General features: G+C 38.4%; 1 protein-coding gene and 1 pseudogene across 2 annotated transcripts in view; one reads left to right on the top strand and one right to left on the bottom strand.

Moving 5' to 3' along the window:
- Positions 1-21,222, top strand: part of CLUL1 (clusterin like 1) — a 30,900-nt gene extending 9,678 nt beyond the window's left edge. For both annotated transcript variants that reach the window (XM_045457890.1, XM_045457889.1), the window contains exons 5-9: positions 1,373-1,805; positions 7,211-7,348; positions 15,127-15,341; positions 19,181-19,365; positions 20,932-21,222. In XM_045457890.1, coding sequence (XP_045313846.1) covers positions 1,373-1,805; positions 7,211-7,348; positions 15,127-15,341; positions 19,181-19,360 — 966 coding nt within the window. In that variant the 3' untranslated portion in view covers positions 19,361-19,365; positions 20,932-21,222. The remainder of the gene's footprint in view (positions 1-1,372; positions 1,806-7,210; positions 7,349-15,126; positions 15,342-19,180; positions 19,366-20,931) is intronic.
- LOC123587475 lies at positions 20,971-22,710 on the bottom strand (annotated as a pseudogene).
- Positions 22,711-22,933: the final 223 nt, after the last annotated feature.

Here is a 22,933-nt window from a genome sequence, read left to right as displayed (position 1 = left end):
CCACTGTTAATTGCATCTGCTCTATTTTTATAGACATTGTCACTCTCCAATATACCGGAAAACAGTGGAATGAGCACTGGCTAGAAGTCAGAGATTTGGGAACCATTCCTGTCTGTGCCAGTTGTGTGACTTTATGAAAATTTCTTGGGGCTTTGAAGTTTGTTTTTGTGGATGGATTCAGGCAAATACAAGCTGGCAGAGAGAGGGACAGACAATCCACCCAGATTACTTTTTTTTTTTTTCAAGTTTATTCATTTTGAGAGAGAAAGAGAAAGAAAGAGAGAGAGACAGAATCCCAAGGAGGTTCCATGTGGTCAGCATGGAACCTGACACGGGACTTGATCTCACAAGCTATGAGATCATGATCTGAGCCAAAATCAAGAATTGGACACTTAACTGATTGAGCCACCCAGGGGTCCCAACTCCCACCCTGGCCCCCACCCAGATTACTTTTTGAGAAAGGCAAGAATAATATAAGAATTTCTGGGGATTTCTTTGAACAGCATTGGGATGCTACATCTGTGATGTCTGATAGTTGGTATGCTCCATAGCTTTCAACATGGCCACAGTGCTACCATATAAGGGCAACTGTGTTCTAGCACAAACCTGGAAGTCATATGGATGTAGGGCATGGTGTGACTTCTGGAAAATATTCTCCCACTGAGTGTAAAATTCTACAATTAGAGATTCATTTCTTTGACTCTAGCCAAAGAGGGCTTTGATCACTACTAATATGTAACCATCCCTAAGTAGCCTATTTAACTCTATCAGACATCTATAATTCAGTATGAATGTGTTTATCTTTTCCTTTCCATGGACTAATTTATGAGACAAGAAAGAGAAGACCATAAAGTCACTAACAACATTACGCTAAAGGAAACAAACCAAAAAAAAAAAAAAAAACCCCAAAAACAAAAAAAAACCCAAAACCAAAAAACCCTAAGACAGAGATGAAAGGCAAGAGCTTTTTTCACAGTTTTGGGGCAACCTACACAGTACCCTTTAAACCTTGACATGCCAGCCTCTGCCGCTACATCAGGCTGTGGCTTGCCAACAATATTAAAAACTTGGCCTTTAGTAGGCAAACATAAACAAGGAAGAATTTCAGATCCTATTTCCACAAACAAAGTCAAAGTTATAAGAGTGTTAATAAATTATCTTAAAAAATGAGTCACCTTTTCCTACCTTGCCCAGAATTATTTTTGATTTGGAATGACCACTGCAAGTTGACTTTAAAATTTACAATAAGAAATTGTCCATGTCAATTGTCCTTCCATTTTAAAAAAATAATAAAGTTGATTTTTAAAAAAGAAACGGTCTAGAAAGAAAATTAATCTCTTATTCCATTTCTATCCTCCACCTCACCCCACAGGTCGAACAGTTTTTCAGGAAGATGTATCAATACTTGTTTCCTTTCCATGAAGATAATCAAAAAGATCTCCCTGTCAGTGAAAAATTCATTGAGGAGGACGCACAAGTGGCCCAAATAGAGAATGTATTCAGCCAGCTGACCGTGGATGTGAGATTTCTCTTTAACAGGAGTCTTAACGTCTTCAAACAGATGCAGCAAGAATTTGACAAGGCTTTTCAATCATATTTCATGTCAGATACAAACTCCACACAGCCTAGCTTTCTTCCGGTTTTATCCAAAGAACCAGAGAAAAAAATGGATCCTGTGCAAAGTTGGGACATTCCCAGCTTCTTCCAGCTGTTTTGTAATTTCAGTCTCTCTGTTTATCACAGTATCAGCACGGCAGTCACCGAGACGCTGAATGCAATAGCAGATTTACCAAAGCAAGACAAAGGCAAGTATTAAAAGATGATTTTTTACTTAGATGTCAATACTAAGGTCAAGCTTTGTTTATCTTTGGAAATGGTAGACATTTCTAAGTCATTGTACAATGTTTCTTAGAGTGACAATTTATGGATAATTGACGTTTCAGAGCCTCTTAGAGAAAGCTTCGAAGTCTGCCAAACACCATCCCTCCTCCGTCATTGTCAATAGCCCTGTGGGGCTGTTCTGTCTTTTTAAAGCAAGTTTTCAAAGCTGATAAGGAAAATGCTAGCAGGGTGAGAAAGTTGAACAAAATGGTTGCCCCCTTTATCAAAACTTGTGTATATATGCTCTGCTCTATTCTGCCTGAACATCATGGGGCTTCTTTAAAATCAGTCCAGACTCCTCAACTCACAGTTTGGGAAGAAGCCTAGTGTCACATATAACCAGTGCCCTCCATAGTGCCCTCCATAGCCTCCTCTGCATCACTGCCGTAATCCTTTAAATCATAACATTTATGCACAAAGCCATAGAAGATGCTTATAGAGAAACCCAAAGCTACATAATCAGAATTTCTGTAAAGGATAAGAATTGCCTTCTACCAATACCAAACATGCCCCAAGATAGACCATGTTGGGAACAAAATGCTGCAGTGTGTCTTCAGACAGAAGGAGGTGCCTTCCTTGGGTTTCTGTGGACTGGCTGGGACACAGCATCTTAGAAATGAGAGCTGCTGGGTGGGCCAAGGTAGGGTTTACATTCCCTTAGATTTATGTCTTATGGACCACAGAGCCACATGAAAGAATGCTCCCCTCTGGCATGAAAAATAAAGTGAGCTCCTTCTAGAGGCTCCTTCTGCCATTTGTGACAACATGGATGAAACTGGAGGACATTACGCTAAGTGAAACAAGCCACACACAGAAGGACAAATAGTACATGATACTGCTTAGATGAGGAATCTAAAACAGTCAAAGTCATGGAAGCAAAGAGTAGAATGATGTTCCTGGGAGCTGAGTGGAGGGGGACATGGGGAGATGTTGGTCAGAGAGCAAAAAACTTCCATTACATAAGATAAGTGAGTCCTAAACATACAAGTCCAACTGTGCAGAATAGTGCCTATTGTTAAACACATTGCACTGTATACTTGAAAATTGGCTAAGAGGGTAGATCTTACGTTAAGCATCGTTAATAATAATAATGACAATAATAAATAAATAAGAGGGCAGGAGGACATTTTTGGAAGTGATGGATAGGTTTATGGCATAGATTGTGGTGCCAGTTTCATGGGTTTATACTTCTCTCCAGACTCTTCAAGTTGTATATGTTAATCACGCAGAGCTTTTTGTATGTAGAAAGAAATGGGCTCCTTCTAGCTATTTTCCAGTTATATCAGCTGTAGCTGGCAACATCTGAATCAAATTCTCAAAATTGCCATGACATGGCATCACTGGTCTCTATACAGAAGAGTATAGAGCTACCTCACAGTACCAGAAACCAAAGCCAAAAAACAATACATGACATCCTTCCTGTCCCATTGTTCCATGAGTAGAGAACAGCCATCATTACTGGAATCATTGCTGGGTTCTATTTCAGGGTCTGGAGGACTTTTCTTGTAAGTCAGGTGTTTTCTCTGGTATTCTATTCTGAGGTCCCAAATTCACCAATATTCAGGAAAGGCATCAAGGCAGTAGACTAAATATATCAATGCTAGAGTGATATTAAGTAATTTTTGCCTGAACTTTTAAATAGATATCATTGTTTGTGTTCATTAGAACAAAATAGTGCCCCTTCCCCATCTTTCACATTGTGTGCATCCTTATATGTGGATGCACATCCTTATACATGTGCAGAGGAGTATATAGTGATTCATCTGCACTGAAATCTAAATAACTTTCCAATCACTACAACCCCCTCCCACCCCACCAAGTAAGAATGTAGGTTTCCACCAGTTCTGCCCCAGCTTCCACTCCATTCACACACACCCTGCTCAGGTGGCCCTCTGCACAACCCCCACCTTGGTGATAACCGGCATATCCAGAGCCTCCTGTAATGCAAACGTAACGTAAATGCAAGTATGAAAAACAAAAACAAAAGGGCCTGTGATACACCTTTCAACTCTTCTTTCTCTGCTATCCCTACCCTACCTGACAGCACAGAGCTAGCTCAACAGAAGAGACATTCTCTTCTCGGATAAGCACATGCAGACTATCTATCAAAAATAGTCAGGGAGGGGCCATAGGGTATTTGCAAGCGATTTCCACCACTTTTCTGGACAGGTGGTAGGTGAGGAATAAACCTAATGTGCCTGCACAGTCTGCCTAATGAGAAGACATTTTGAGCTTTGTCCCTGTGTAGACAGAATAATAGCTGCCCAAAGATATCTACACCCTAATCTGCAGGACCTGTTGTGTTACATGGCAAGGGGAAAGTAAGGTTGTAGATGGAATTGAGGTGCTTGTCAGCTGATCTTAAAATGGGGAGATTATCCTGAATTATCCATGTGGCTATAAGGGTTCGTCAAAGTGGGAAAGAGGGGCACCTGGGTGGCTCAGTCGGCTAAGCGTCTCTTAATTTCAGCTCAGGTCATGAACTCATGGTTCATGAGAGCCAGCCCCACGTCAGGCTCTACGCTGAGCATAGAGCCTGTTTGGGATGGTCTCTCTCCCCCTCTGTCTGCCCCTCCCTGCTCACATGCAAGTTTTTTTTCTCTCTCAAAAAAACTAATAAACATTTTTTAAAAAGCGGAAGAGGGAGGCAGAACAAAACCCATAGAGATGGTAATATGAGAAGGCCCCTACTTTGCTGCCTTTGCAGGTAGAGGAAGAGGGCCATGAAGTAAGGACTATAGTTGGCCTCTAGAAATTGGAAAGGCAAGGAAATAGATTCTCCCCTAGAGCCTCCAGAAAAAAAAAAAATCCCCTGCCAACACCTTGATTTTAGGCCAGTGAGACCCATTTCAAACTTCTGACCCACAGAACCAGAACATTTGTATTATTTCAAGCCACTACATTTGTGGTATTCTGTTACAACAGCAACAGGAAATGAATACAAGCCTCTTGTCAATTACGATGGCCAACATTGCCTGAGTGAGCACTGTGTATCTGGCAACCTTCATGGATGGGTTTTATTTGTCATGATTGTCCTAAGTGCTAAAATTAGAAAAGTAGCTAAAATTGAATAATGAACACCATTAAAAGGAAAGAGGCAGCAATAAAAATTCTGAAATATTTTGGTTATTAGTATTTTTTTCTTTGAGTGTGATTTCATTTTTGTCTCCATATGGGAGAATTTCTTTCCTACCTCAATCTTTCTAGACCTAAGTTCCTACTGAAAGCGAATAAAATAGCTCTTGCAGTTGTCCTCACTTGCCTTATGAATCCCTGGCAAGGATAGATGGCGTTGAATGAAACTGTGTGGTGCAGTAGCCTGATGCAATGCTGGTTGCTGGGAGATATGAGCTCTAATCCCACATTGGAGAGTGTTGCTGCCTTTAATTTTCCCTCTGACTGGGGTGGGGAGACAGGCAAGTGGGGAGAGGAGATGGTTGGTATGAGTGACAGCACTGGAAGTAGCTGCCTAGAAGGGTCTAGAGCTCAGTGATGGGTTACTGTCATGCCATGGCACAGAATGAGGGACTGGTATCACATGGACCTGGAATTTGCCATCCCCGATCTACACACCAGGTGTTCAACTAGATGCTGGGAATAAGACCATGATTATGACACAGCTCCCTGACTTTTAGGAGCTCAGTCCAGAGAAAGGAAAACAGATCAGTGGACAACTACAAGACCATTGTAACTGAAATGACAGAAAAAGGTATGGAAGAATGACATGATTCAAATGATAAGACCAAATCCCTTCCCTCAACGGGCTCAGGGTCTAACAGAGAAGGTAAAAAAGCAAACAGTACATGAAGCAGAGACAAGCTCTACAGTAGAACTCCTCAGTGACTACAGGGGACTGTTCAGGAAGGCAGCTGAGAAGAAATGACTTCCTATTCAACAAAAGGAGATGGTTGCCTTATACACCACATGATGTAACCAATGCCTCAGAGGTTTTTAAGCAACAGATTTCACAATTTATCTCAAAATGAAATGTTTTGTTTTAAAATGTTGATGATTCAATATAGGAGAAAATCATTGGGTTGTAAATTAGTAATAAATGTTTCCTAATGTGAAACACTCAGTTGAGAACTGTCAATTTTCTGTTGGATTGACTTCTTTTTCACATCATCATTTTCATATGGATTATTAGTTCTTCCAGAAAAAAAAAAAAGCGTTTCTCAAAAGTTGATCTGCTTTAGATGTTTTCCTAAATTCTTGATCCATTGTTTATAACATCATATATATGAAATGCAAAAGGAATAGTAATAAAGTAAATGCCTACCACCCAGTTTTAGAAATAGATATTCCCAGTGCCTTTGAAACTCCAATGTATTTCCCAATTTTGGCTTTAAAAGATTAAAATAATTATTAGAAAATTTTAAAAAATGTGTAATATTTATTTATTTCTGAGACAGAGAAAGACATACAGACAGATGGACAGACAGAGTGTGAGTTGGGGAGGGGCAGAGAGCAAGGAGACACAGAATCCGAAGTAGGCTCCAGGCTCTGAGCTGTTGACAGAGTCTGACGCAGGGCTCGAATTCACAAACCGTGAGATCATGACCTGAGTCAAAGTTGGACACTTAACTGACCAAGTCACCTAGGAGCCCCTAGAAAAATTTTTAAATAGAAAGAAATCCAAAGAGAAAAGCAGCTTACAACTCCCTATTTAGTTAATCCATCGACATCAGAAATAAAAATAATAAAAGTAAGACACACTAAATTTAAAATAATTCAAATATAGGGGTGTCTGGGTGGCTCAGTCGGTTAAGTGTCTGACTCTTGATTTTGGCTCAGGTCGTGATCTCACAGGTTCGTGAAATGGAGCTCCACATCAGGCTCTGTGCTGACAGCGCAAAGCCTGCTTAGGATTCTGTCTCTCCCTTTCTCTCTCTGCCCTTCCCCCGCTTACACTCTCTCTTTCTCTAAAAAATAAATCAACATTTTTTTAAAAATTAAAAAATAATTCAAATATATAAAAGAACAAAACAAATGAAAGCTGCCCTCTCACATCCCATCAAGTATGTCTTCCCAAAGATTCCTCATAATTCCCTCCAGAAAATAAAACCATATGCATTAACCTTTCTGAAGGAGGAGTGTACAAATAATAATGAATAATAATAATAGTAATGTGATTGTTGGGTTAAAGAATATGTGCGATTTTTAATAGATGTCAAATTGTCCTAGCAAATGGTTGCAACAATGGACCTTCCTATGACTGAATATGGAAAGATTTTGAAAGAACTGGTAAGACAAAGAAATGACATCTAGTCCATGCCTTTAAAATGCAGACTCTAATGACATTAATGTGTAAACACTATGTTACCTGCAGACTCTAACCATGGAAGCCTGACTTCAGAGATGTTGCCTGTGCAGAACAGGGGACCGTGTGCAGAACTTGGCCAGAATTTGTCAGAATGTTTCCAGTTTCATGCAAGATGCCAAAAATGTCAGGATTACCTGTGGGAAGGTAAATAATCATTATTTTCTCAAGGTTTCAGTAGTATTCTGGTCAGAGGTCAAAATCATACTTTTGCAAGCATCATGGATTCATTTATTTTCCTTCAAGCACTTTTTATGCATGTTTATTTCCATCTAGGGGTGCTCAGCCTAGTTTTATAAGCTTTTATTATTCAAAAGTAGGTCAACTCGCTTTTTTCCTTATTTAAAATTCCCTCCTGTTCCTGTGAAACTTTTTGTGGTTAAAGACAGAGAAACACTAATGTGTGCAAAAGAGAAGTAGGAGCAAATTAAGGCACTCTTTCCTTTTTACCACAAGGAAATAAAATCCCACCACGGAAGCAATCTTCCCATTGTGTAAGCAAATTGTTAGCCACGTGAGTTTTTGTTTTTACATTTTTTTCTTAAGTTTATTTATTTATTTATTTAGAGAGAGCTCAAGCAGGGGAGGAGCACAGAGAGAGAATCCCAGGCATGCTCCATGCTGTCAGCAGGAAGAGCCCCATATGGGTTCCATCTCATGGAGAGAGATCATGACCTGAGCTGAGATCAAGGGTCAGGTGCTTAACAGACTGAGCCACCCAGGTGCCCCAACTGAGTTTTATTTTTAAGTGGCATTAACTCTTTCCAGCTGGTGGGTAAATCACTAATTAGAATTTAAATATGTAAAGTGGCTCCTCATACAGTCTTTCCCCTCCCAGACCTAGCAAAGAGTGACCTTCGGTTCCTTCCCCAGGTGAGAAATCCTTCTCTTGCCTGGCAGCCCCCTTCCTCCCACCCTTCCCTTAGCTAAAGTCACTCCTCCCACCTGCTAGGGCCCCAACACATTTTCTTACAAAAGCCATGAGATTTCAATTACTGTGTTTCTGCATTTCACCTCACTAAAGGAAGGAAATTCTAAAAAGCAAGGTTGAATAGAAACTGGACCTTTCTGTTATTTCTCCTGAATTGTGAATTGAGTGACTCTGCACCTCTGTTTCATCATTTGGAGAATGGCAATAATATATCTATTTTATACGGGTGTTTTGCAGATTAAATAAAATGGCTGACATACTAATGATTTTCATTATTCAAGTCTTTGCTTTTTAAGTCACAGTTATAAGGTTGCATACAGAAACAGAAGTTTTTTTATAACGGAAAAATTTACACAAATACACTGACTGGCTACAAAAATAGTCTCACGCAAACATCCCATCTATGTATCATTAACTTCCTTTCAACCAGTTAAGAACTTTTATGAATAATCTCTATCATAAAATAATACAGAAGATGGGAGGGGGGATTGGAGGAAGGTGGCCAATAGATACAAGCTTCCAGTTATGACATAAATAGGTGCTAAGCATGTAACCTTCAACATGATGACTACAGCTAACACTGCTGTGTGATGTATAGGAAAGTTGGTAAGAGAGGAGATCCTAACAGTTCTCATCACAAGGAGAAATTTTGTTTTCTTTTTGTTGTATCCATATGATATGATGGATGTTAACTCAACCTATTACAATAAGTATTTCACAACATATGTAAATCAGACCATCATACTTTACACCTTATACTTATATCTGTCAGTTACTGCTCAATAAAACTGGAAAAAATATGGAAGAAATCAGATTATATAATACAAATGTCTCAGATATCAATATACATCAGACAATGCATCAGATATGGTACAAATCAGGTCATATAGAATACATGCAATGTGTTTAAAAAATTTTGTTTTTAATTTTAAGTAGACTCCACACCCAGTGTGGAGCTTGAACTCAAGACTCTGAGATTAAGAGTTGCGTGTTCTACCAACTGAGCCAGACAGGTACCCTGAATACATGCCATGTTAATTGACTGCTGCATAGGTAAAACATCAAGGAAAGAATGTTCTAATGTGCTCCCATGTAACTTAAAACTTTTATTATAAAATGCATTTTGTTATAAATGTACAAAGAGTAAAAGAACAAAAACCCAAGTGCCTACATCCTGGATTAAGAAATAAAACATCACCAAAATAGATGAAACTCCCTCTGTGATCTTCCCTCTGTGATCCTCTTTATCTCCTCAAAAGGAAACTATTTTTTTTTTAATTTTTTTTTCCAACGTTTTATTTATTTTTGGGACAGAGAGAGACAGAGCATGAACGGGGGAGGGGCAGAGAGAGAGGGAGACACAGAATCGGAAGCAGGCTCCAGGCTCTGAGCCATCAGCCCAGAGCCCGACGCGGGGCTCAAACTCACGGACCGCGAGATCGTGACCTGGCTGAAGCCGGACGCTTAACCGACTGCGCCACCCAGGCGCCACAAAAGGAAACTATTTTGAATTTAGTGTTTATTATTTCTTTTCTCTTCTTTATACTGTTATCACATATATATATATATATATATATATATATATATATATATATATATATATAATACACAGCATATTTGGCAATGCATTGCATGTTTTTAATTTATATTGTCAAAGTATCATTTTTAACTTTAAAACTATGACTCGTACAAATATAAAATGAGCACATGTCAAGATTAATTTATCCCATTAATGAGGGAATCAGCAAAGTATTAAAGCTGTTACAAAGGAGTACAGGACAGACTGAAGTATTTACAGTCAAAGATAGAATGTTGAAGTCAGATTGCAAAATTAGATATAATTTTGCCCTAAACTATGCCCTAAAGGGCATAAAACTATGCCCTAAAGGGCAATAAAACTATAAGTTTTGCAGTTATGTTTTCTATCAAACCAAAATAATTTATATCTCTACTGGACAAAAAACATTTGCAACTTTTCAATCTAGGATGTTCTCTGGCCCTGAGCAACACTAAGTAGTAAATCCAACAAAAGATCATTTCTTTAGAGAATCAAAGAATCTGTAGGTAGGCAGGCCTCTTAGGCAATGTTTTACATGACATTAAAAAGGTATGCAGCCATTTTTTTTTTCTTTTTAATTTGAAAGAGGACGCAAACATGAGCCAGGGAGAGGGACAGAGGGAGAGAATATGAGAGAGAGAGAGAGAGAGAGAGAGAGAGAGAGAGAGAATCTTAAGCAGGCTTTATGACCTGAGCTGAAATCAAGAGTCAGACGCTCAACCGACTGAGCCATCCAGGTGCCCCAACATGCAGCCATTCTTCTGTCTTGTTTCCAAATTTTGGATACTTTTTCTTAACAGTGTAAATATATTGCTTATGTATTCTTTTGCAGCTTGGTTATACAGTATAGTTTGGGACAGTTAGCCATATGAATACATGTTCTGATTCATTAATTCACTGATGTGTTGGTCTCTGTAGGCATATCACAATTTACCCATTCTCCTTAAGTGTATTTAAGTTGCTTCCATGTTTTTCTATTACAAACAACCCTTCTACATTTTGTCAAACAATAATTTTGCCTCTTTAATCAATATTTGATTCTTTCCTTGTTCTAAGACTATGTACATAGCTATAATTATAGATATAAGATCTTATAAATCTTATAATAAATAAATCTTATATTTGATAAATATTTTCCAAGAGATCGTAAATCTTTTTGTTTTTCCACTATTTACCATACATTTTTGTCCTGATTTTAATTTTTTATTTTTACAATAGATGATCCTTTTTTAATATTTATTTATTTTTGAGAAAGAGAGAGAGCATGAGCGGGTTAGGGGCAGAGAGAGAGGGAGAGAGAGAATCCCAAACGAGTTCCGTGCTACCAGTGCAGAGTCCTACACGGGGCTTGAACTCACAAACAGTGAGATCCTGACCCCAGCCAAAATCAAGAGTTGGCTGCTTAACCAACTGAGCCACCCTGGTGCCCCTGGCCTTGATTGTAAACAGATTTGCTGTAAGTGACTATTTTCCTCTTTTTCCATATCAATTACTGGTACTGGATATAACAATTCAAAATAGTAGTTTCCTTTTGAGAGAACAGAGAGGTTTTTTTTTTTTTTTTAATTTTTTTTTTTTTAACATTTATTTATTTTTGAGACAGAGAGAGACAGAGCATGAACAGGGGAGGGTCAGAGAGAGAGGGAGACACAGAATCCGAAACAGGCTCCAGGCTCTGAGCTGTCAGCACACAGCCCGACGCGGGGCTCGAACTTACGAACCGCGAGATCATGACCTGAGCTGAAGTCGGACGCTCAACCGACTGAGCCACCCAGGCGCCCCGAGAACAGAGAGGTTTTAATGTGGAAGGGGCACAATGGGAGTTTCACGTATTTAGGTAATATTTTATTTCTTAATATAGTTGGTAGGCACATGGGAATTATGCCAAAGAACTTCTGTGTCCTGCCCACTTTGTTAAATGACCATATATCAATTAAATTAGATCTCCTTTGAATGTGACATAGGCAATATTAATAATTACTTAAGAACAATAGGCATAAATTGAGACCTCTCCTAGGCAGAAGGGAACGTATGTATTGTAGATTAAAAACAAAATGGCCACAGTATTTTGTGGTTTCTGCCATCAAGAGATAGTCTGCTTTTCCAGTCCATGAATCTGGGCTTGGCCATGGGTCTGTTCTTAGTGAATGAGACATTGGCAAATGTGACCAAAGTGCAGACTTGAAACATGCTTGTAAATTAAAGCTTGTCCTTCCTCTCTTGCAGTTGGAAACCTATCTACCATATGAACATTTGTGTATCTCCTTTGGAGAAATGCCTATTCAAATCCTTTGCCCATATTTTAATTTTATTATTTTTTTAATGTTTATTTATTTGAGAGAGAGAGAAAGAGGAAAAGAGAGGAAGAGAGACAGAGAGAGAGAGAGAGAGAGAGAGAGAGAGAGAGAGAGAACATGATTGGGGGAAGGGCAGAGAGAAAGGGAGAGACAGAATCCCAAGCAGGCTCCATGCTGTCAGTGCAGAGCTGGACGCAAACTGTGAGATCATGAGCTGAACCGAAATCAAGAGTTGGCCACTTAACCAACAGAGCCACCCAGTTGCCCCATGTTATTATTTTTTTTTATTGTTGAGTTGTAAGAGTTCTTAATATATTCTAGATACTAAACCCATATCAGATATATTATTCACAAATATTTTCTCCCTTGTGCTGCCTTTTTACTTTTGGAATGGTGCCCTTTGAAATATGATAATATTCCATTTTGATAAAGTCTAATTTGTCTATTTCTTTTTTTCTATTTTTGTATTTTGATGCCATATCTAAGAAACCATTGCCTAATCCAAGATCCCATAGATTTATACTTAAGTTTCACCTAACAGACTTATATATTTAGTTCATATGTTTAGGTCTCTGATACTTTTTTTTTTAACGTTTATTCATTTTTGAGAGTCAGAGAGAGACAGAGCATGAGCAGGGAAGGGGCAGAGAGAGAGGGAGACACAGAATCCGAAGCAGGCTCCAGGCTCTGAGCTGTCAGCACAGTGCCCCATGCGGGACTCAAACTCACAAACTGAGATCATGACCTGAGCTGAAGTCAGATGCTCAACCAACTGAGCCACCCAGGTGCCCCTCTGATACATTTTGAGTTCATTTTTTGTATATGGTGTGAGGGAGGAGTCTAACTTCTTTCTTTCACAGTTGGATATCCAGTTATCTCAGTTCTACTTCTTGAAAAGACTGTTCTTTTCCCCATAGAATTATCTTGGCATCTTTGTTGAAAATCCATTGACAGCAAATGTTGGGTTTATTTCTGGACTCTCAATTCTATTCCATTGATCCACATGTCTGTCCGAAGCCAATACCACACTGTCTTGACAGTTGTACTGTGTAGGAAGTTTTGAAATTAGGAAGTGTGATGGTCCAACTTTGTTCTTCGTTTTCAAGATTCTTTTGGTTATCCTGGGCCCTTTGCCTTTCTTATATAAATTTTGGGATCAGCTTGCCAATTTCTGCAGAAAGGAAATTCGGCAATCTGTAGATCAATTTGTGGAGTATTGCCGTTCTAACAATATTAAGTCTTCCAATCCATCAGCGTGTCTTTCCATTTATTTAAATCTTCTCTAATTTCTTTCAAAGATGTTTTTTAGTTTTCAGTTACAAGTCCTCCACTTAAAATTTTTTTCATAAGCATTCTCTCTCTCTCTGGCCTCCCCCGCTCATCCTCTGTGTGTGTGTCTCTTAAAAAGGGTGGGGGGGGGGTGCCTGGGTGGCTCAGTGGGTTACGTGTCCGACTTGGGCTCAGGTCATGATCTCACCGTTCATGAGTTTGAGCCCCACATCAGGCTCTGAGCTGCCAGCTCAGCCTGGAGCCTACTTCAGATTCTGTGTCTCCCTTTCTGCCCTCCCCTGCTTATGCTCTGTCTCTCTCTGTCTTCCTCTCTCAAAAATAAACATTAAAAAATTTAAAAAAATTTTTTTTCATAAGCAATTTGTTCTTTTTGATGCTATTGTGAATGCAGTTGTTTTCTTAATTTCAGTTTTGGTTTGTTCATAGTATATAGAATACAACTGATTTTTATATATTGATCTTGTATTCTGCAACCTTGCTGAACTGTTTATTAGTTTTTATAGTTTTCTGTGTGTATTATTCCTAGGACTTTCTACATACAAGATCATGTCATCTGTGAATATAGTTTTACTTTTTCCTTTCCTGTGTGATTGTATTTTGCATGAAGTTTCACCTTTGTTCCATGAGAATCTTTTTTCCTGGTGATCTCTTAAAGAGCAAATGAGTGTCCCTTGTAGAATTCTGCTTGCCTAAATCATGAGGAAAATCACCACCTTCTTCCCCCATAATTAAAATCTGTATATTTATATTACTATTCTAAAAGTTAACAACTCTGAAGTTGCACAGGAAGACATTTTAAAAGAATATCTGAATCTCCTTTCAAATGTATACTATATCTTAACTGTAACTCCCTTTGTTTTCAAAATGTTTTCATGAATCGCTTTTCAAAAGTATGCTGTTACAAGTTGGTTTCCTTATAAGTACAAGGGTCTCCTTCTCCTAAAGATCTCAAAATGATTTCTGAAAAAGTATGAGATGCCAGGGAATCTCCCGTTATATTTTAAGTATCAAAAAGAAACCTACAAATTGATGTATAAGACCTCAGATGAGGTAGTCACCCAGCTCTGGTTGGTGAATTCTCTCCTACCCCTATTTTCCTGAAGGCATGGCTTTTTAGTAAACAGGAAAAGACACAGTGTAGAAAGTCTTTGGTCTTTTTCCATAACAACAACCTCTTACGGTCCCAAATGCCCTAACACAGACTCGTCCATAGTCTGCAGATAATCTTTACACAATATCAAACAAGTGGCTCATCAGCACAGCTATGTTAATTCCTATAATCCTGTTTCAGTTCAGATGGGCTGTTGTGCAATATAGCACAGAGCTGCAGAATCTCAGTGGCTCCTAAGCACAAAGGTTTATTTCTCACTCTGTGCTGTGTCAATTACAGTTTGAGTGGAAGGCCTGATACCTCCACTATATGGAAGAGAACTAGTTCTGCCATCAGGGGAAGGGGAACATGATAAATCCTTAACTGTTCTTTAGGCTTCCTCCAGAAGTGAGACACATCACTTTGAAGATGGCCACACTCAACTTCAAGGTGGCAGGGAGGCCCAGTCTCCCATGTGTCCCAATCAGAATATCAGTGAGTCGTCCAAATGATCTTCAGAGACATTACAAAAAGGAGGAAAAGGAAAAGGAACATTTGCTAAATCACCAATATGTGACTGTCTTGTGATCAAGCACTTTACAGTGTTATTTCATTCATAACCATTTTACCTAATTGAAAACTCACTCAAGATCAAAAGCCTGGAAATAGAAAGCTTAAGGGCTGGGATTTAAACCCACATCACCCAACTCCAAATTTCATGGGCATTTTCCTTTACCATGTTACGTTCTTCTTTGCTAGACTGTCCTGATGTACCTGAACTGCACACAAAAGTAGATGAGGCCCTCAGATTGGTCAACGTGTCCCATGAGCAATATGCCCAGATTCTCCAAATGACCCAGCATCACCTGGAGGACACCACATATCTGATGGAGAAGATGAGAGAGCAATTTGGCTGGGTGACTGAACTGGCAAACCAGACCCCAGGAACTGAGAGCACCTTCAACTCCATAAAGGTAATGGAGAGACCCAAGAACAGATATGGAGATTACATGTGCATACATTGATATTTTTTCTGTTAATTCACTTATTAAGTACATCTGCATTTGAAAACAAGCTGTAGGAGGAGATTCATATTTCCATCATGATTGTATTCAGGCTGACCTGCTACAATGTAGTGCATGGTCCTTAGAAATAAGAAATTCCTTGGGAATGCAAGCTGGTGTGGCCACTCTGGAAAACAGTATGGAGGTTCCTCAAAAAACTAAAAATAGAACTACCCTACGACCCAGCAATTGCACTACTAGGCATTTATCCACGGGATACAGGTGTGCTGTTTCGAAGGGACACATGCATCCTAATGTTTATAGCAGCACTATCAACAATAGCCAAAGGATGCAAAGAGAATGTCCATCGATGGATGAATGAATAAAGAAGATGTGGTATATATATATATATATATACACACACACACACACACACACACACACACACACACACACACACAGTGGAGTATTACTCAGCAATCAAAAAGAATGAAATCTTGCCATTTGCAACTACGTGGATGGAACTGGAGGGTATTATGCTAAGTGAAATTAGTCAGAGAAAGACAAAAAGTATATGACTTCATTCATATGAGGACTTTAAGAGACAAAACAGATTAACATAAGGGAAGGGAAACAAAAATATAAAAACAGGGAGGGGGACAAAACGGAAGAGACTCATAAATACGGAGAACAAACTGAGGGTTACTGGAGGGGTTGTGTGAGGGGGGATGGGGTAAATGGGTAAGGGGCACTAAGGCATCTACTCCTGAAATCATTGTTGCACTATATGCTAACTAATTTGGATGTAAATTTTAAAAACTAAAAAAATAAAACAAGTTAACAAACAAACAAACAAAAAGAAATAAGAAATTCTATAAAGAAAACCAATTTAAAATGCAAAATATCTTCTAATCCAGACATGGCCAATTCTGCTTAAAGCTATAGGAATATAATTAACTTATGCAAGTAACCTTGAAGAAACCTGATCAGTGCAGTTTTTGAGCGACAAGACTTACAGGTAAAGCAACGAGTTCAAATGCTGACCCTGATACTCAGCAGCTGAGTAAGTTTGGGAAAGTTCCATACCCTTTCTAGGTCTGTTTTTCCACTTGAAAAAATGGAAATAATAACAGCTAACTCAAAACTGATGTTTGTAAAGCAGTTAGTATAGGTTCCTTACTCAAAGCAAGGGCTTTGTAAATTTAGCTCTCAATAGTTTTTGAAACAAAAAGCTGCTGACTTACCTTGAGAGTTATGTTTACATCAAAACGTAGTGCCATCTGAAGTTGCACTTTATGCCATGTTTCCCACATTCAGTCAATAGCTCCTGTTGCATAACATAAAACAGTGACTGAATTTCTCTTCTGACCAACTCCTCCTACCCTCACTCCCACAACCCACACAAGGTTAACAAACAAGGCTAGTGACTCCCAAAGAGGTTAGTATCGGTGGATTCCTAAAAAGACCTAGATACAAAAATCACTGGGCAGAGCAACTGAAGAAGCAATATTTTGTGCAGTGTGTAATGTCAGTGCATTACTCAGATTGCCACGGATCCTCTTACCAACTTTGGCTGGTGCTGCTGCTAACTGTTCACCCTCTCCCCAACCCTTCTCCAAAGGGTTGCCCTTGGGGCCATTTAAGAGCTCCCTGCTGCATCAGGCTGGGGCCAGAGGTCACCTGAAGCCACATCCTAGATTAGCTTCTCCCTCTTGCCTATGTTGCTTGCCTAATCCCCCAAAAAGTTTCACCTGAAGGCACCCTTAATAAATTGCTTTTGTCAGAGTCTCAGGCTCTGTTTCCAGAGAATCTGACATATGTGACATTCTGTGTCCTAATATATCTGTCTCTTTCAAACTGAAAGTTTGAGACATAGGTTTAGAGAGTCACATCCAGTACATTAAACAAACAAAACAAAACAGAATAGGGCAGACTAAGGAGAAAGAGTGCAGTGTACTTAACAAATCATATGCATATATCATGGAACTTTCATTTCCATTACATGTGTGTGTATGTGTGTGTGTAAATATGAGTGTATGCACGCATATATATATATATATATATATATATATATATATATATATATAGTGCGTATTTTTGAGCCATGATGTAAAAATGTATTTGTAACTGTTGACCGCAGTCAAACAGTTCTGAAAGTCACTCTCCCAACCCGGCTGATTCTCTGACTTATTTCCTTCATCAGCTAGTTTATACTCTAGAGGAGTAAAATAATTCAGTATACTTGATCATTCTTACAAACACACACTTTCAGCTAATGAGGAAAAGGTCTTGTCTTGAAGAATAAAATCTGAAGACAAAGTTGAGTAGTGCTTTCAGTCTTTAGAAAGTTACAGCCAAGAGTTAATTGCTTTCATAATTGTCAGTATTTTCCATTCTATGCTGCAGTTTGTTTCCATTCTAGTGTCTCTGGGTAACACTAATAGGTTTACCTAAAATTCTTTATATTGATAACAAAAGCAGTTCTATATAAAAATCTCCATATAAAATAAAATTATGGTTTTCAGTGATAATTCTTCTAATAGTCATTGTCACTAACGAGCACTTACTATGTGTCAGGCAATGTTCTAAGGACTTTTTCCATACACCAGACTGTTTAATACTGTCAGTGATCCTATAAGGTATTGTTTTTCACATTTTTCAGATGAGGCACAGAGAAGTTAAGCAACTTGTCTGAGGTCACACTGGTAGCAAGTGGTAGAACAGGGAGTTAAACCCAAGCAGCATTTCTCCAGAATTTCTGGACTTAACCACTTTGCCGAACTACCGGTAAAAGTTATTTTTATCAAAACAACTCTTATTTCATCACGTAACAGAAAGTGCAAAGCCATAACACAGCAAGCACTGAAGAGGCATATACAAGTATGTAAACTTTCTGGCAAGTAAAAACAGTTATGCCCTTTAGGTTGTAATTACATGGTGTTAGCTTTATAATTATTTATTAAACTAGACAAAAATGCTTTGTGCAGTTTTTATGTGGGTTATATTCACCAAAAGGAAAAGAGCTGGGAGAAATCATGTTAGCTATTTCTTTACATACTAGAATTAAGAAATTATCAGTTTTATTTGGCTTAAGATTTTGCTTTAGTTTTTTTTTTTTTGATAAGGAGGTTATTTGAAAACGTTTTAAAAATAGTTCTCTTAAGGTTACATCAACTTGCATGTCAGTACAGTTTCATTTAAATTATTAAAATCAAAGTATGTGCACTTGAGAATTCATTGAGAGTAACCGCCATGACTTTCAGATGACTGGTTCTCACCAAAATCACATAACAACCATAAATTGTAAATTTCCTAGGAAAATACAGTATAAAACTTGGTGCATCACATAAATAGTTGTGACTCTGATGGTAGCGCTCACCAAATATTCTGTCTGCTCACTCATATTTTCTAGCTCCTCCTGCTGTTAAATGGTGCCATGTGGCAAGTCCCGGCCAGTGAAATATGAAGAAAACTGACAAGGGTTATTTCTAGACTGAGATAGTGCAGGGCTTATACACTCTCCGTGTCTGCCAGGGGCACAAAGAAAGCCATGCATTCCTCATGCTACAGCCATGAGATGACCTGCCAGTGTCAACCAGGGTCCTGAATGTTGGAGGCTATACAGAGCCCCTGAAATGGACATGTAACATGAGCAAGAAGTAAATGTTTGTTGTATGAAGCCACTGGGATGTTGGGGCTACTCTGTTACCTCAGCATAACCTAGCCTATCCTGACTAATGTGGTATTAAGTTAATCCTGAATGTGCATTGGGGTTTAGTAATCTTTTACTGTATAATCCTTCTTCTTAGGTGGTTCCAGATGTTCATGAAGGGAATTTTCCCAAACAAGATGAAACAATGATAGACTTGAGCATTCTGCCTTCTCCCAATTTCACACTCAAGATCCCTCCTGAAGACAGTGATGACAGTTCTAACTTCATTAGCTACATGCTGGCGAAAGCTGTGCAGCATTTTAAGAAACACTTTTAAAATTGGTAAGCAGAGTGCCAGGTTAAACATGCCTTGTTGATAGGAATAGATGATTCATAAAAGAGAAAAACAACAAAACTAGTTTTAAAATACTTGGAAAATATGTTCAACCTCATCAGTAATCAAAGACATAAAAATGAAGACACGATAGCATCATATGCCTATCAAATGTGTAAATTTTTAAAAAAATACAAAATCGTGATAGGAGTGTGATGAAATGGGAATTCTTATATGTTATTAGCAGGAACACAAACTGTTGTTGCCTTTTTGAAAATAGCTTTTGGAAAAGCTATTTGAGGGGCACCTGGGTGGCTCAGTTGGTTGAACAGCTGACTCTTGATTTCGGCTCCACCATCTCCTGGTTTTGTGAGTTCAAGCCTGAGTCGGGCTAGCAGCACAGAGACTGCTTGGGATTCTCTCTCTCCCTTTCTCTCTGCCCCTCTCCTGCTTGTTCTCTCTAAATACATACATACATACATACATACTTAAAAAAATAACAATAAAAAGTCCCCTGCCCATCCTCCAAATCTGTATTTGCAAAATTATTTAAAATAGTAAAAATTTAAAAACAATCTTAATGGTTAAAAACAAGAGAATGGTTAAGTATGTTGTAGCTTAATATCTTCTAAATTAGTGGCACAATTAAAACTGCATGTAACATTCTCTTTGGGTAATATGATCAATCTTAAAGAATAATTAAATTTTAATTCTAAATTATCATTCATAAGGGACATTGTTAGCAGGTCAGTGTATAATTAAGCTTGATATTACAGGATTTGCTGACTGTCCCTTTAAGTTTTGGAGAACTTTTTTTCAAGTTATAATAGTCAAACAATCAATATCTTTTTGGCATCTACTAAGTGAAGGCACAAACCCAGGTACTGTGGAGGAGAAAATGATGAATTTGACAAGATTCTTTCCCAAATGAGCTCTCTATCCAGCAGGGGATGGAGTGGGAGTTTACAAAACATACACATAACAATGACACAAGGTGGCATGTAGCCAGTCCCAAGATGGGGGCCTTTGGGAACTGAGGAGAGGACACTTTACTTTCCAGAAAAGGAGAAGCTTCTTGGCTGGATATATTTCCTTTTTCACCTTCCTTTCCCACTGGCCTTCTATCCCCTTTCCTGTGCTCTTTCCCTCCCCTCATTCCTTCCCACCCTCTCTTCTCTCTTCTTTTCTTTAAAAAAAAAATGGGGGGCGCCTGGGTGGCTCAGTCGGTTGAGCGTCCGACTTCAGCTCAGGTCACGATCTCACGGACCGTGAGTTCGAGCCCCGCGTCGGGCTCTGGAGTGACAGCTCAGAGCCTGGAGCCTGCTTCCAGTTCTGTGTCTCCCTCTCTCTCTGCCCCTCCCCCGTTCATGCTCTGTCTCTCTCTGTCTCAAAAATAAATAAACGTTAAAAAAAAAATTTAAAAAAATGGTTTTCCATTATTTTATTATACATTAATTTTTTCAAAAGCCAAGAGCATTTATTGTATTCCACATTCTGAACCTTTATTCCAAGAAAAAAATACACCGTCCAAAATTATTTACTAATATTTTGATTCTTGCTGCTTTTTTTTAAAGGTAAGAAGACCTAACTCATCGTACACCTGGCAGGTAGAATTACCTCTTCAGGTACCTCTGAGACCTGAAAATCCCAAATGTATAAAACAATGTAATAAACGTAATACCAGGAAAACATGTCAGTTTTATATTATGAAGTACTATTAATTTTATGTTGAATGACAGATTAATAGCTATTCAAATTGATTTAAAGTAGAATACCTTTTTTTAAAAAATCGCATGTACATATTACTAAATTCTATGGTACATTAGTAGTTCCTTGTATATTAAATAAATATTAAATTGCCAAGATGTCTCTGTTCTATCATTTCTACTACAAATACACCACTTTCTAATTAACGGAGGATACTTCTTTCAATTTGCTCTTGAATTTATAATATAATAATTGGCTTTTTGAAAAAAAATCTATAATTCATTTCTTTGTTTAGTAAAAACCTGTAACTTATGTATAGATTTTTTTCTGTTGAATACACTTCTGCATGAATAAATTTTTTAACTGCTAATGAAAATTATAACTTTTCTGGGATCTTCTAACAAGACTTTTATCTTAAAATGCTTTGTCTTCAGTGAAGCCACCTTTGGAGTTAGTCATTACTCCCACCATCTCTGTCATCTCAACTCCAGGCTGATATTTCTCTTCTTTTGGTCAAGATCCTGAATTTTTTTTTGTTTATGTATTTATTTTGAGAGAGAGAGTGTGTGCGTGTGTCCATTTGCACATGAGCCAAGGAGGGACAGAGAGAGGAGAGAGAATCCCAGGCAGGCTCTGTGCTAAATGCGCCTTGCAAGCATCATTCTACTTTCTGTGTCTATGAATTTGCCTCCTCTAGGCACCTCACATAAGTGGAATCATACAGCCTTTGTCCTTGTGTGACTGGCTTATTTTACTTAGCATGATGTCCTTAAGTTTCATCCATTTTGTAAAGCAGGGCTCGATCCCATGACCATGAGATCATGACGTGAGCTGAAATCAAAAGTCAGACACTCAACCAACTGAGCCACCCAGGTGCCCCCAGACCCTCACATTTTAAAAGGAACTTCCACTTAAGGAAAGGTCATTTTTCCACAGCTCAGTTCTCTGAAAAACTTCCATCTCCCACTGCAGGTCATAGTCCAGGGGTGAAGCAATCACACATTAGAACTTCAGAATTCTGGAAAGTCATTACGAACACTCACATTGGTCAATCTTATTTATCACAAGCCTGAAAATGCACAGTCCTGGAAAAGGTGGCATCTCTGTGCACACATGTAATTTTTAAAAAGGAGAGGGCAATATGAAAGGGGCTGAGGTTTGATCACCAAAAATCAGCACAATGAAAACAAGAGATAATGAATAATGGGCACTAGAATTCAAAATTAATGTTTTAAAGAGATGGGGTGTCAGTTTTCAATTCCGTTTTGAACATCACATTACTAATGAATTATTTTTAAAAATAAAAATGGATTGAGGGCAAAGAAAAAAATAAAAAGAATATCTAAATCCTGGAATGACCCCATTTGTTCCTGATAAACTTCAATCACATTTTCTTCCTCCATCTCCAGTTCTTTTGGAGTGTGATTATCCGCAATTCTCTCACCTTCAAAGAGGAACCTGAGCAAATTCATCAAACCCCCTGTCGTTAACAGTATGATTCTTTGAGTTTCTTGAGATGCATTGTCATTTTCACTTTGAAGTGAATCTCACTGCTATCCTGTCCAATGACTTTCAGTTTAATGTATTCTCCTTCCTTTTTATCCCCCCAAGTCCTTAGTTGAAGGTTTTGCTTCCTGGTCAGACATGGTGGCTATGGCTTCATCCAGGATCTCCACACAACCCTGGCCTTGGTAGACAGAACCATGCTCTGGGGTTTATAGAAATCTAGACTTTTTTTTATTGTGGATATATATATATATATATATATATATATATATATATATATATAACAAACTGTATTATTTTAACCATTTTTAAGTGTACGGTTCAGTAGCATTAAGTAAATTCACATTACTGTGCAGTCATCAC

Source organism: Leopardus geoffroyi, chromosome D3 (genome assembly GCF_018350155.1).
Source record: "Leopardus geoffroyi isolate Oge1 chromosome D3, O.geoffroyi_Oge1_pat1.0, whole genome shotgun sequence".
NCBI classification, from domain to species: domain Eukaryota; kingdom Metazoa; phylum Chordata; class Mammalia; order Carnivora; family Felidae; genus Leopardus; species Leopardus geoffroyi.
Note: the sequence above shows the minus strand (reverse complement) of the source record. Positions and strands in the feature narration are given on the sequence as shown.